The sequence below is a fragment of the Mastigoproctus giganteus genome, chromosome 8 (assembly GCF_048544385.1).
Source record: "Mastigoproctus giganteus isolate SK-2022 chromosome 8, ASM4854438v1, whole genome shotgun sequence".
NCBI lineage: Eukaryota > Metazoa > Arthropoda > Arachnida > Uropygi > Thelyphonidae > Mastigoproctus > Mastigoproctus giganteus.
In genome coordinates this window covers 130,064,927-130,081,456 of record NC_143582.1, presented here as the reverse complement: position 1 = coordinate 130,081,456, position 16,530 = coordinate 130,064,927, and the positions used below count along the sequence as shown (strand labels likewise).

At 36.4% G+C, this 16,530-nt stretch overlaps 1 protein-coding gene across 1 annotated transcript in view; it reads left to right on the top strand.

Annotated features, from left to right (window-relative positions):
• LOC150081819 (RIMS-binding protein 2-like) overlaps positions 1-16,530 on the top strand; it is a 1,020,459-nt gene that overhangs the window by 228,103 nt on the left and 775,826 nt on the right. Inside the window, exon 9 of the mRNA XM_090380329.1 lies at positions 7,617-7,715. Coding sequence (XP_090236455.1) covers positions 7,617-7,715 — 99 coding nt within the window. The remainder of the gene's footprint in view (positions 1-7,616; positions 7,716-16,530) is intronic.

The window sequence follows — 16,530 nt, the reverse complement described above, 5'->3', positions numbered from 1 at the left end:
AAGGTGATGGAGTGAAGTTCTCAGTGTTTGGAGTAGTTTATCAAACACAATCATCACCAAACAATGGATTGAGTAAGCTGAATGTTAATGGTATTCTTCCACTTGCTGAGACTATACATATGAGGTGGCATAAATTCAAGTTCAGGAAGGATGGTTGCAGAACAGATGTGCAGAAGTTTGCCTTCAGCCAATGGATGGTTGATTGTTGGAACAGGAAGAATATACATAAGGAAGAATTTCTCCACTTCTCATCCTACCTTGAAATGCATTTACCCTGAGTTACTCTCCTGCATCAAGTCCAATCAGTCAATAACATTTTACTGGATCCCAGGCCATTCTGGAAGATGAAAGTGCTGATCTTGCTGCTAAATGCCCTCAACCCACTCTCACAACATCTTCAGATGCCTTATACTGACTATAAACCTATTGTTCACAAAGCCTGGTACAATGGCTGGTCACAGATATGGAAAATTAATACTAATAAATAACAAACTTTGCCAGATAAAGCAATATCAAAAGCTGTGGCTCTCAGACCTGGTGAAACAGACGAAAGTTAGTGGTATTGGCAAGATTGAGAATTGAGCACATCTACAAAAATGAGGCCTCCAGACCTGTATGCAGTACTCAAGGTGTGACCTGACCATTGTCCTATACAGAGGGATAATCACCTCCTTATCCCTGCTAGTAAAATTCTTGTATATCTAAGACCCCATGAACTGTCTGGCAGCCTGTCTGCACAATTACCCCCAGGTCTTTTTCATTCTCCACTACTCTGAGTGTAGTACTGCACAGTTGGTATGTTACTCCAGGGTTACTGCTACTCATATGCAGCACTTTGTATTCTCTTCAATCCAAACATGTGCCACAAGCAGTTAGCATCCATTCACTGTCCTACTAAACTCACAGAGCCAACTTTTTGCCTGTTCTTTAACTGCTATTTGTCTTCTGGAACAATCTTCCTTCCCATATATTTCCTGAAAATTATAACCCACAGAAATTCAAGTCTAATGTCAACAAGCATCTTCTGTCTCCTCAGACTTCAACCATGCACAGTAATAAGTACTAATAATACCTTTTATACTTTTTTTTTTTTTTTTTTTAGTAGCACTGCACTTTAGAGAAGCAAAAAAAGGCACTTATCTTTGTGGTTTCTTGACCCATGTCAAACCATGATTGCAAGTTTAATTATTATTATTATTAGACATATGATGCAAGGAAGCCTGAGGCTTATGCTGCAACAGCCAAAAAAAATTTCCGAGTTACCCTGAGAGAGAGAGAGAGAGAGAGAGAGAGAGAGAGAGAGAAGTAGAAAGGAATCACCAAGAAAGAGAAGAATGATGATATCCAGCTCAGGACCTTGGGTGTGCCAAGCCCATACTCACCAGATGTGAGCCCTAAAACATGAACAAGATCCTTTCCAAAAAATTCTCTAATACCTTTTGCTTCTTCCTATTATTGAGAGAGAAACCCTCCCCATTCACCCTGTGGTACTCAACTTATGGTCTGTCATTTGCTGCCTGATTGTTCCCTATCTGCTCAAGCACTTTTCAGTCATACTCTAGGTTAAATGTGCATGGGATTTATCCCATTTTCTGTTAATATAGAAGAACTCTTACTCAATTTGAAGCATATTATGCTGTACAAAAGTATATAATTCAACACATGATGATATGCTGCTTGCAAATAAACACCGAATAGACACAATTTGGCCTCAGTAGCCATTGTGCCTTTAAACTCAAAAACAACAGTCCATGCATCAAATAAATTCATATCAGATATACATTTTGTAAAAATGATTTTAATAACTGATAAAATATGAAAATCTAAACGATTTTGTTTATAGACCATAAGCAATTTAAATTTTAAAATAGTTTTGAATTTACTGTGATGAATGGAATTCTTAGTGTTCTTTTAATCTGCAATATTTTGGAAACTTTTAATGGTTTCTTCTTTCAGTTTGGTGCTAAAAGATTTCATTTTGAGTGTTAATTCCTTTTGTAATTCTGAGGCACTGAGTGCAGATTTCATAATAAGAAGCAATATTTTCCATTTTTTGGACTTAATTAACATATTAAATTATATTGAATAAATAGTTTAATAGTTTCTAATCAGGTTCATTAGCTTATTTTTAAATTTAAGCTAGAGATTTTGTAAGTATTAGTGAGTTGTAATTTCCTTTTGTATTGGTGATTTGGTGTGAACATCATATTATGTAACTAGTAAAGTAGTGTAGCATGTGGTAGTGAAATTGTAGGGTTTTAATTGTGGTAAATAAGGTTCTAGTCATGTACGTTGACATATTTTTTTTGTTTTTACCTAAAAACAATTTCCAGTAAGGCTATAACTGATTTTAAACTCTGTGAACTTAATGGTATGGCATAATGCATATAACATAAACTGATAGTGTAATGCATATTATTGCATTTAGATATCTATTATAGTTTATTATTCTCAAATTAAATTGAATTTAAATGGAAATCAACCTCAGGCTAGAAAAGCAAAGCAGTGGGAATGCTGGGGCTCAGGGGAAAACTGAAGGGTGGTTCTACAAATCACTGATTTACAAAATGTGCTGTTTGTGCAACATTTGCAGGCCTAGCTGGGACAGAACATAATAAAGCTAAGGAGGGGTGTCTTTTTGTGTATTCAGTGCAAAGAGTGTAAGGAAATTAGGTGCAAACTCAGAGTCCTGTTAGGTGTTTATGAGAAATAGGGTATATGCCTTCAAAGGAATTAAAATGGGGGACCCATCAAGCTCTCAGCTGTATAATATTTTAAGCTCTCAATGCCAAGGTACACTTGTGCATCAGGCAATGCAGCAGCAATTCCCAAGGCAGAATGTGCTAGTTCCATTGTTGTTGTCAGTGACTCTATCATCAAGGAAACAGGAAATATATTGTGCAAATGGACAGGTGGAATAGGACTAGGATATGTCTGCCAGGGGCAAAGGTGATGTAGAGCTGATATCATCTTTTCAGGGCACAAAAGGTGCTATTGTTGTGCTCGTTGGCACTAATGATATTAAGACTTATTTAACAAATACAGGGCAAGTTGGAAAAAAGTCACAAGTTAGGATTAAATTTGAAAGTGTCCAAAATTTTGCTCAGACATGATAGGAGCCTTGTCAATCAGTTTGGCCCTGGAGACTGGCAATAAACGTTGAAATACAACGATGGTGGTTATATCCACTTGATACTCATGAAGTCACACATCCTAGGACATAACTGAGAACATATTGGAAATTGATGTGAAAAATTGGTTTATAAAAGCATGTTTACATCTTTAGTGGAAAAAAGAATGTTTCATTTTGTTGACCAGTGTAATATGAATAGCTATCTTGTTTCAAAGTCAATTAAAATAATTCCCCTTTCCTCCTGTCAAGATGTTATATGGATAGCTCACATGCACTTTAAATATAGCTGAAATATGTCCATAAATGAACTATTTAATTTACCCACTTCAAAAATTTTGACGTATACTTAAATAACATTTTATCCTACACTCCTAGCAAAAGTTAATGTAAAAAAAAAAAAAAAAAAAAAAAAAAGTATGGTAAATGAATAATGATAGCATACTCTGATTATATTCTACTTTGCTAAATGATAAAATATCTGATATAGCTCATTTTTATGAATAAAATGTATGAGTATTCCAACTGTGATGAGCATCATTTAATCTGCAGTTACTTTAATAACATTAAATATAGCAAATTTTTATGGTAATAATTAGTGAACCAATATTGTGGTAATTAAATCCTGTCAATGATGACATGTTTTGCTATAAGAAGTGTTTTTACCATTTCTGGAGTATGTGCATGTGTTTGCATGCTTTTTATTTGTGTTGGCCATGAGACGTATGTACACAACATTATACCTTTTTCAGTATCATTTTAAATAACAATTCGATATGCATTACATATCTTTCAGTAAATGCTCCCACCTCTTATCTGTGTTTCTAAGTAATTGTGGCGGTAGTTTATGTTAGACTGAAGCATGAAATAGATTTTTAAAATCGGAAAAAGAGGTCATGCCTGTCAGTCAGTTTTGCTAATTTCAGTTTATAAATGCCTGAATTCTTGGCAATTCAGATCACAAAGTTGATGAAACTAAATAAAGTAATACACAAATAGATGTAGAAGATAGTATTACATCAAAAAAGAAGTAATTTGTTATTTTTTTTATTATTTAAAAAAATATCTTTCCAGATTTTTGTCATAATTTCTTTAAAGTTATGATTTGACTTTTGAAATAATTTCACTCCTTTCTTGAGAATTTTCAATCACAGAAAAACTTGCTGTTAGGACCACGTAATGCAAAGGAAAGATTAAAATGCAAAGATTTTCCCAGATGTGCAGCTTTTATTTTTCTAAAATTTGTAAAGAATTATATAACTCTTGTTTCACTTTTGCAATTTGCATATTTTTTGAAGTGCAATGAAAACAATGAAGTTTCCGGGATTAAAAACTACGCAACCTTCTCCTGAGACCAACTCTCTCTTAACCTTCCTATTGTGTTTGCATTTTGGTTACACTTATTGTGTTTGGGTCAATATGACCTGAGCGTCTATGGGTGTCGTTTTATTGGTGTTAAATTAATATGGCAGTAATGCGTTTACTAAATAATAAAAGAAATAAGAATATATGTAGCATTTATCGACCAAAAGTTTGTTTATGAACGGCAGTAATGGATAAACAATTGTTGTGTACATCTAAAAAACATAGTGATTATATCATACACTTAGTTTTTTACAGTCTTGGCAGTAGTAATATACATGAGTTTTGCATATGTATTTTGAGCAATTACAACATAGTATATTGGTTTTGTTGTCCTTTGAAGAGGGACAAAAATTACATCTTTTACGCTTATTTGTGGTCGGCTGTTCCCTTGCTTTGGCAATGCTGGTTGATGGTCATGCCCTTCTAACCATTTCAGCAGCAGGAATACTTTGAAGAAGGTGTTTTCTTTCTTTCAGTAAGGGAGTGATCAAGGAATTACTCATTTCTTCAAAAAATAGTCGATGTTTTGCAAGTTTGCCAGCATTCCAGGTTGGATTTATTTCGCACCACAGAACATAGGCATTGTAAGCAGAACCGTCCATGATATTATAAAAGATAGACATTGGCTATCTTTTAGTCTGTTGTCTGCATGTGTATGTTACAACCAACTTGTCTAAAGTGTCTACAGCACCTTTGGTTTTATTGTAATCCAAAATCATAAACGGCTTTTTATGATCTTTATCACACACACACACTGGAATCGTGGCAGAAGGTGCTCATGAATGTCACATTTTTATTCCATTTCAGAATATAAGAAACTACCATTGTGTTATTGCTGAAGTATAACTTTGAAGAAAGGACTTCCTGTTGCAGACCAATTCGGTTGCAGTTCAGGCTTGTTTTTTCGAATAATGCCGAGCATGGTAATATTTCTTTTCAATAGCATCTGCCCCAGTCCGTAAGATGTAAAAAAATTATCACACGTTACATTTTGCCCTTTTAGACCATAAGTAAGGTTTAGCACAACTCTTTTACCTTGATTTTTTCTGGAGGTTCACCTTCTTTTTTTTTCTGAGGTATACTTTTATGTTATATGCATAAGCGTTTACAGAATCGCATAAAGTCCAAATCTTGATTCCATATTTGGCTGACTTGTTGGCCATATACTGCCTAAATGGGCAATGGCCTCTAAAAGATACCAGTTTCTCATCTACTGTTATATTTTCATTAGCATTATAAACCGTAGGTAGAATTGCAACCCATTCATCCCACAAGTCTGGTATGGCAGCTAATTTATCAGTCTCACGCCATGATCGAGTTCCTTTATCATCAAAGCAAATTATTCGCGAAATTACATGGAATCATTGTAGGGACATCGTTGCCCTGAATATAGGGAAGCCTACATTTCCATCCTATAGGCTGGAGGTTGCCTCCCCATGAGATTGATACACTCCAGCTAAAAGCAGTAGGCCGAAATATGCTTCTAATTCAACTACTGTTAGTTCTTGCAACTGGTCACCATAAATTCTTTTTCCTTCTAAATTTGACATCTTCAAAATTAAGTTTACAATTTTTGGCATAAAAAATAAGCAGTAGGAGGATTTTATATCATATATTCTAGATGTAGCATACCTTGTTGGTCCAGGATTCAACATAATAATATTTTCTGACAAAAATCTTCCTTGTTGATTAGGTATGTTGCAGTTCAACACTATATTGCCATATTTTGAGGTTACGTAATTAGCCACAATAGCTTCGTCTGAAATCATAGGTTCCACTTCTTCATTTGTCTGAAGCAGAGGTGCATAGTGATCATCCAATTCACTATGCACCTCTGCTTCAGACAAATAGTCCTCTACTTCAGAAGTACTATACTTACCATCAGAAGCATACAAAAGATTCTCAATTTCACTGTCTGTCAACGATCTCTTAGTACACATCTTCAACGATTTCTTCCTACTGTTGTCTCTTAGAGTAGCACCAAGCTTGATGTTTACCAAGAAACTGGTACAGAAGTGCACACTGGCAGATATATGTGAGAAGGCACCAACAAGCCCCCACCAGCATCAACAGGCATAAACTTTTCGTTCACCGCATGCACATAACGGACATGTTGAAACTTGTTCAAGGAACATGGTAATGTAAGTTATTTCTATGAAAATAAAACAAAACCAATAAAATACAATCATTTATGATAATAATTTGCTTCTTGTTCCTTAAATTTTAACAAAACTGATCATTGGGTCATAGTGACCCGAGCACAATAAGTGTAACAATTACATTTATAAGAAAAACTAGCTGTAAAATTTTTTGTCAATCCAGGCACACCATTATTAGGGTAAATTAGTAAAAGTCATAGAGCAGCAACAAAATATTTAAATAAATATAGGATTTATAGGCATTAAAAGAAGGCGACCGGGTCATATTGACCCGAACACAATAGGAGGGTTAAGCACATTGTGAAAAAAAGTCCTTATGTTCTTTGTGTCATTGACTGGATTCAAATCTGTCATTGATGTGAAAGGTTTTTTTTTTTTTTTGTTGTAATTTCCTGCACTTTATTCAGAGTTTATGTACTGTAGAGAACATAATAATATGACTGTAGAAAACGTTTTTAAGATTTTTTCACTTAGCATTATACCCAATTCTTGCTTTCATAGAAACAGTAATTTTCTCATAATTAATTCCGTTACTTAGATATTCCATTATTCATGTATAAGCATTTATGAATTGTGAAAAATATATATGAAATTTTTATTTCTCTTTTGTTAGATCACTAAGATATATTTTTAAACAGGTTTAATGATGTAGGTAATAGCTGTAGTTGTATAAAAATGCTATTACCAAAAGAAATTATTTTCTCTTGGTCATAGCATGTCAGTTAATGGTATAGAATGCATTCCACAACAACCTTATAGTTACTATTAAGCTTACACATACATAATTTTATTTCTAGTAATAAATGAAGCCATAGTACCTATATATGATTTTTTTTAGCATTCTCGCTGAATTGAACTGAATAACTGACATTATTAATGGGAACAGTTGGAAGAATGGAGAAAGCGAATTAAAACATAATACATTTTCCTTTAGTAATCTGTGTATTTGCTGTTTATTTCAGAACCCTCCATTACCATGCAAGAATTAGAACAACTTATGGCCAAACTAGAGCAAGATAATAAAATATTAGCCGAACTAGACAAAAGAAGAGCTAATATTGGTAATACACTTCTTGTGATGTGTATTTCAGCATCTACTTTTGCTTTTTAGTCTCTCTGTCTCTCTCATATATTAAGTCCATCTTTTACTTTTTTCAAAAAGCAAAATTTTGAAAAGTTATGATTAATTATGTCACGTTTGTTTTATGTCAAATTAAATTAGTATATTACAGAAGTTGATATAGTGGATAATATAATATTTAAACTAGAAGATTCGTGTCCATAGAAATCAAGTAGCAAACCAAAATTTTTAGAAGAAAAGACAATTTTTTTTTTCAAATGTTATTGATCTCTCGTGCTATGAGGTTATTGTGCATTGCTTTATGAATTGCTACAAATAAATAACACTTCATGTAAGAGAAGTATAATACAACATTATACAACATCAGTGTAAAGCTAGGACCCCATCAGTGCTGCACACTTGACACCCAGTGATGATGATGTGTTCTTAGCAGTATGAGAAATCATTACCATTTTCCTTTTCTTCAGGTAACTATGGTTTGTTACTTGCTTATTCTATAACATATAAACAGGTCTTGTGATTGAAATAAGTTTAATTTTCAGGTAAGCCAAGAACTTTCCAAGTTCAGCATTAAAACTTTTTTATTTTCCACAAATTTTGGAATTTATTACATCGTTGGTTAAATAAATAAATAAATTTCCATTTATATTCTATGAAGTTTACATCTTCATTACAACTGCTTTGTTACAAGCTGATATATAGGTACAACAGTCAACAACTTGGCCTGTCTAATGAGTTTGCTGTCATGTCTGTGCATATTACCACAGTCAGGCTTGATCCATCTAGTATATTAATGGAAGAAACAAGCACAGTCATCAAACTTCTAATTATAATAATGAAAGCATCTTGGATCCAGTTGAAGTCTCTATGTCTTGGAGATGTGAAAATATCTCTCTTTTAATCAGAAAGGTGGCATAATTTTCCTTGTGCCAGGGAAAATTATGCAGTCCTTTATGCCTGAAGATGTATTTTAGTATGCTGGTTCCTAATCAGATAAAAAAAAAATAAAAATAAAAAAAGCAGCAAGTAATGATGCACTTTAAAATTTTATTATTTTATTCTGACACTTAATAAGAGCAAATTAATATCTTTAGTAACAGCAGTGTTGTTTAAAATATTAATCAACAGTGCAGATTGAAACTGAAAACCACATTAGAGAAATACCAAAATTTATGCTTATGTAATTCTAATAATTTTTTAAAACTTTAGCTTGCTAGAATACCACAATCTACCCACTAGATGATTAAGGATGTAATATAGGATCATCTGGACAAGAATGGAATTATAATGAAGTTGCAGTAGTATTGCTTATTTAACAGGGAGATTGTGTCTGACTGACCAGTCTGATTAGCTAATATGATGTTGTCAACAAAGAACCGGATGTAAATGATAATTTTAACATCACATTCTTTGATTTCAGTAAAGCTTTTTGTTCAATTCTGCACAAATGAATTTTGCATAAATTGAAGCATTGTGGTTAAGTGATAGAACAAAGCAGTTATAAATGGCTACTACTACTCTTCATGGACCAGTGTCAAGAACTAGGTCCAACAGTTCTTGATTAAGAACTGCTGATATTGATGTAGGTGTTTCAAGTGTAATATCTAAGTTTGCTGATGATACAAAGGTATGCAGAATAGTTGATAGCTGCTTCAATGAGATTTATATAAATTATTTGGATGGGATTAAGAATGGCAGTTGAGGTATATATATATAGCATTGGTAATTGCAGTCTTGCATTTAGTTGGCCGTAATGTACCATGTGGATAGTAACAACTAAAGGTAGTTTATAATGAAAAAAAAAAAGACTGAGTACTCAGAATACACTTTGATGTGAAGCTCCCTGATCTTTGCAAACAGAATGCACATGTTATTGGGGGGAGCGGTTCTATCAGGAATTTTGCTAGTTAGACCACATGGTTTCAGGTTTTGAAATTGCATTTTAAGAGGAATGTGGATCTGTTTCTGTAAATTAAAAAAAAAAAAAATGTTTGGAACCAAAATGATGCATTAGAGCTCCAGCCCTAATACACCATTTTTGCCCATGCTTCAACAAGATGGGAGATCCTGGACATTTCTTACTGTGATCAATTGATGGATGGTTCTTACTGCTAGGGTTACCTGATTCAAGTATTTACCTCATCACCGGTGATGCCTGTGATTGCACCAAACATGGTGCATTCTGTCTAACAGCATACTCTTTGCTTCATCTTTTACCCAATCACCTAGCTCTAAAGTTGTGTGGGATAAAATCAGAAAAATGAGAGAAAAATATCCATCCTTCCCTTTATCAATCCTAGAGCATAATGACTTAACAGATCCAGAGATATCTGCTAATGTCTTGGGAGAGACTTTTTCAGATTTCAGCAAGAAATTTTTATCCGAGAGAATTTCTTGCTGTTAGAGAAAGATTAAAAAATAAACTGGGAATTAATTTTTCTCTGGGGGCTTTAACATTATAACCTGCCATTTACCAAGGGAAACTGCAGATTGCTCTTTCAATATTTACATCTAGTGCAGAAGGGCCAGACAGCCAGCTACCTCTAACAGTTTTTCCAGTGCTCCTTATATTGATGACCACTACCCTCTATATCTTGAGCTGCAGGTGGCACTCGAGTACAAGTATGGCTCTGTTAAAGAGTGAGTGCCCTTCACTGGTCAGGGAACGACCACCGTATATCCCCGGAGCAATATGGCCTTAGTTGCTAATGCTCCTGAAAACCAAATAACAAACAAACAAACAAACAAACAAACCCTTCACTGGTCAGATACAGTCCGTCATCATATCATATGTATTGCAATAGGTATCTCCTGTATCTCTTTGAACAGTAATTTGTATGCTGAGGCTAGTGAACCATCCCTATTACATAGCTTGCTCCTGGGCCAGCCAGTCTTCCACCTGTCATTCAGTTCAGGGATGGTGGTAGTAATTTTCACTTGAGAGTCAGTCATTTTATCTTCTCCTAAGAATCCTCTCCGACCTTGGAATATTTCCCTTGATGTGAGCACCTGTACATGGTGAGAGAACCTCTCAGTGATGCTGATGGGTTTCCATATTAGTATCACTTGGATCCAATGCCCATACCTTGGTTCCAGGGTTACATCATTGGAATCCGACCTGTGCGGCTGTATGCTGTTACCTGAGGAAATTCAGAAAGGGTAATCTGAGGTTAAGGGCCCCCACCCTAATACACCATTTTGACCCATGCTTTGACAAGATGGGAAATCCTGGACAGGCCTGACTGGGATTAATTGATGGGTGGTTCTTACTGCTAGGGTTAATTGAAGTCCAATAGGTCTCCCCTTTGGTCCTGGTATAGAATCAAGGCCTCTTGGAAATATGGGTATGATGCTCTAAGCAAACTTGGTATCCCATTCGTGTATGCAGTACCTGCTGGTTTGTAAATGGACATCCCCTCATAGGGCTCCATGATGGGTGAGGAACATAAGGTTTCAAAAATTTTTATTTTACTCTCGTGAGTAATTTAAATCTTTCTCTTTCTTCTGGGAGCCCCAACAAGGCCCTCTACCTGATTGAATGGAAGATAGTGACAACACCTCTGTAAAAAATCCAGAACTGAGGACACACCACCACAATCAGTGACACTGCTTTTCCTCATTTTCCATTCCACCAGACAGCAGGTAATCAGGAAAATGTAGCCTTCTTCATCCATAAAGGATTAGAAGGGTTGAGGATTTCAAAATTTATGAAAATGCTGCATTCTGGAGGCCTTTAGTGGAAGCACCAAATCCAAAATGTGCCTAGAAAATTCAGAAAGCTACATCGATAAGGGGGTTACCTGTTACTGTAACCCCATCCCCATAAAACTTTGAACTTTTCATGCAGTGTTATATCAGAGCGGGATCTCCTTCATGTCTCAGAAGAAAAGATCTACTCAGTTGAAAGAACAAGGATTGACAGCTATGAAGTGAATATCAAGGCAAAACCACTGAGGTGTTTTAAATGCCAAAAGTTCAGCCACTCGCAAACAGCCTGTTTTGGCTCCCCTTCTTGTGCCTGATATGGTGCCAAAGCCCATGAGAGCAAGGAATGTTCAACTTCCAAGCCAATCTGTACAAATTGCCAAGAAGAGTATCCTGTTTGCTTGAGAATATGGAGGAAACAGAGTATACTGAAAACAGAACTAAACATTTATCAAGAGGCCAGAAAACACATCCAGCAAAAAAGTGGCAAGCCATCATACACCCAGAAAGTTTCTGGGAAGGGTGCCATCAAGACAAAAACTGATATGACTATTCCACCAAGGGAGTCATTTACTCCCATTACACACTAGTTATTGAGCTCACAAAAGCCCACCCAAAAAACACAGTCAGCTGTCGCTCCAATATCAGTACCTCCTGGTGCTCCACCACTACCAAAGCCAAGTGATAAAGAAAACCCCAAAAACTGGAAGAGCCACATGCAGCACAAGAAACCATGGATGTAGAGGTTAAGTAGGTACTGGATGATGCAGTCCTAAATTCTTTGTAGAAGAAGAAGAAATGAACACAAACCAATGTTCTTTCTTTCCGAAAGAAAGATAAAGCCAGGCTTGAGAAAACCAAGCTTTCAGCCCTTCAGAAGTCATTGGATGGACCTAACAAATCTAAATAATGTCCACATTGAAATTCTTATAATGGAATTGCTGTGGATTCCACTGGAATAGTGATGACATCAAGGCATGTAAGCATGAGCCAACCTGCTTTTGCTTATAGGAGATGTATTTAAAGACAAATGAGGATCCTTACTTGTGTAACTGTTCAGTTATTCGCAAAGAAGACCCAGGGATCAACCTGCCTATGGGAGAGTCACCATTCTTGTGGGTAACCGTACTCCTTTTCAAGCTACATCACTTACCGCCAACTTGAATGAAAGCAGATAGCAGTTTGTCTTACAGTAGGGTTTCTTCTAACTGTTTTCTTCATCTAAGCCACCTGGGAATGGAATCCCCCAGGCAGACCTTGATGATATCATTGAGCAGTTGCCTTCCCCGGTACTATTACTAGCATATTTCACATTACTAGCATATATTGGACATACTCTGTGGGGTAGTGTTGACATCAGTGGAACGATTTGAATTATTGAGCATATGCTTGAAAACAATGACTTGACCCTTCTAAATGTGGGTTCTAACACCTTCTTCCACATGCCTATCCATACATTTACTGCAATTGATTTCTCTATGTACTGCCTCTCTCCTCCCTGTTTGTACATGGGAAGTTGAAAACAACCTTTATGTTAGTGATCACTTTGCTGTGATATCCACCCATATAGTGGGCATAGTGTTGAGGGTCAAGTGTGGCACTGGTGATTGCCCACAACTCCACTATCAGTTCCCTGTAAATGCCAGAAAGCTTGAGTGATGTGTTGTTAATGTCATGTAATGTTGGGTTCTGTTGTTCTGGCCTCTTAGCCTATGAGCTTTTGGAGAATCACAGACCCCTAGTTACCATCCACGGCATGGAAAGCTGGGTCAGGAAGTCCAGAATAATTACTCCGGCTAGGCTGTCCTTAAGGTCACCTGAGCTTCTCAGGAAGGGCCAAAAAAAAAAAAAAAAGTAAATATAAAAAATAAAATAAAAAAAGTTAAAGGAATGGGAATAAAAAAAAATAAATAAATAAAAATATTGGCTAGTTCAGGGGTCCCTGGCTATTGTAAGTTCCCCTTTGCTGGAAATTGCCATTCTTCAGGTAAGTAAGGAGTGAGTATTCATCAGTTCTGTTTCTTGCTGGATGGCTGGAAGTGGCTGCATTTGCACATTTTATCGTAGTCTGTCATTTCTTAAAATGAGTACTTCTTGAATGTAAGCAGATAGCTGGTTATATTTGTCCTTTTCAGTGTCTGTCCATTTCCTCTATATAGTGGTCCTATTCTGGAGATCAGTAGATTCCTGGAGAGATCATAATTGGGACAGGGGTGTAAGACATGCTCCCATGTCTCATTTTCTTCACAAGTACACTGTGGGCTGTCTGCCCATCCAAGAGAGTATAATTTTTGGTTAAATGGTCCATGGCCTGTAATCAAGTATATGGCATTTAATCCTGGAGCAAATCAGCGACTTTTCCTTGTATCTAGATTCAGTGTTGGGATAAATCTATAAGTTGCCTTATCCAATGTAATGGCATCCCACTTGCTCTGCCACACCTGGTAGAGGTTTTGAAGCACTTGCTTCTTTTCTTGGTTTATATTGTTACTTGGATTGATTGTGATGTTCAGGATTGTTGCAGGTAACGTTTTCTAAGGTGATGGGATAATCCCCTATAGACAACTTCTAAATCAAGTGGGAGGTTACCTGTGATGACTTGCAGGGCACAAGTTGAAGTGATTCTGCATGTTTGTGTGATCAGTAGAATCAATCTTTGCAGCGGATCTAATTTTTTTTGTCCCTGATTTGTGTTTTGTCTACTCTGTAGCACCATATATCAGCATCATATATTACTACAAGGAGACAGATGTTTTTATAAAGATCTGATAAAGCCTTATCTCTCAGCTCTCTGTGGGTCACCCTCTTAACCACTTTCTGGAACATTTTTTTTACAGAAAATGTGCCATAACGGATCGACTTTTTTTATTTTACAGATTAAAAGTATGCATCATGCAAATACTTATTGTATAGTTTTTTGTGTTATTTATTAATTTTTTCGTAGAAAATACATGGGAGTAATTAACCCATTTGGGCTATCCCGAGTTATCTCGTGTATGCCAAAAAGTGTGCAAATTATACAGATTTTTTTAATAAATTAGTGCTTGAGCTCTAAAAGAAAGGCAAACAAAAAGTCTTTGTTACTCATTATATAAATAAATTTAAAAAATCAATCGGAATGTACAAGCAGTAACCCCCTGCCACAAGTGGACAGGCGAGTTAAGCGTCACTTACGGGCGGCAGTTCAAGAGGGTACCGAAATATTTTTCGATATTGTTTTTGTGAATTATTTTCGTGGGTTCAGTATTCTGCATTTAGGACGGAAAATTATATTTTGCTTACTGGCGGCACAGGAACACGTGCTACTGTTCTGACATTGCTGTACAATATAAGTAAAACGAAAGCCAGTCGTTTGCTGCCAGGCGTAAGAAAGTCCTGAGAAAACTCAGGATTTACCTGCCTAATGCAAAATTAGCCAGATAAATACCAGAGAAAATACATTTCAGTCCTAAATTTGGAGGTATTATTGTTTGATTTGGGTATTATTGTATCCCGAGATATTTCATGTAGTTCTAAATAATATTTAAAATTAAAAATGAGATATCTTGGGATAATCCATGAAGGGGTTAATAAGGCCAACAAACTTCCATACTTTGTCTATAGTATATTGAATATATGGTATAAATGTAATTTTATTATCAACAAGTCCAAGGTATTTCCAGTGTTTTGTATATGTTATAGATTTTATAGATATCATGGTGGAAGATCATTCATGCTGACTGAAATGCCTTTAGACATCTGGCATTGTTTAATTCCACTGCAGTTAGCCAGAAGCTAATCACATAGTTAAGTACAAATTTTTTTGTATATTACAGAAAGTATTGTCCAGATAATGGTATTTGTAATTCTGAAGACATTGACTTGGTTTTCACCATTTCGAAAACCATGGTGGAGTGCAGGCACAGCATAATACATTAGCATATATTGTTTAAAGTCAGTTGGTACAAGTGGTTCATTAGGCGCACTATAGCCCTGGCAGCTTATGCCCCCCTAAACCTCCATAACACACACACACAAGTGGTTCACCATAACTCACGATTAGTTCTCTTGTGTACAGGTATCCTGTAAAGCTCAGACAGTGTGAGTGGTATGTGGTTTATGTAATGTGGCATAGGGTATATTGTTCATTTGGTCTCCTTAGCCTATGGGTCCATGGAATACTGCTGACCCCTAGTTATCATGCCAATTGCAGGGAGCCGGGCCAGGTAGCACAGATCAAGTTCTCTAGCTAGGTAAAAACTGGCTTCTTTTGAGCTTACAAGGAAGGTTCCTTAAAAAAATAAAAATAAAAATAAAAGTCTTTGTTGTAAGAGAGCAAGTTTAAGTTATGGACAATAGATGAAAGTGAAGAAAATGGTTGGTAGGAAGGCTTCTGCCAGGAAATTGGAAGATAAAGGGATGGAGGAGCACTTCTTATAGAGGCAACCCACCCTCCATGGTGGGGAACTGTTAAGGACAGTAAAAGTATTTAGGGTTGTAGGGTTTGCCATGCAAGGAGTTAGTATGGGAAGTTGGAGGAGTAACAGTGCCCTGAGTATTGAAGTGATTTAAAGTCATAGGGTCAGCGTGCCCTGTGTGGGAGAGGAATTTGCTATACCAGCTGAAGCCAGTGTCAGCAAATCCACTCACTCACTCCAGTTTATTAGGGCAAGGGGCAGCATTCATTTTGGAAGGCCCTCAAGGTCTTGATCATGTCACATTCAGTAGTTTGTTACTGTCACAATGGGAAAGGGGGACTGTGCCAGTCAGGTTTGTGTTGTAGGACCAGTTGCTATTGTGGTGGTGTTTAGAGCCGACATAGGATTTCCCTGTAAGCTTCGAAGGCTTCCTGACAGTAATGTGGCTCTTCAGTTATGAAGAGATGTTCATGATTCCTGGGCAATAAACAGGCAATTTTATCGATAAGCCTGTTTCTAAGGTCATGGGGGGGGCCAGCCATAAAGGATATGGCTCCAGTCCTCGTTTGTTTCACAGTTGCAGTGAGAGTGTGAACTAATCCAAGGTCCTGAAAGAGCCATGTCCAGTCAAAATAAAGGAAAAATGCATTCCTGATGCAAACCAGGTCAGTGGTTTCAAGTTTACTGGGGGGG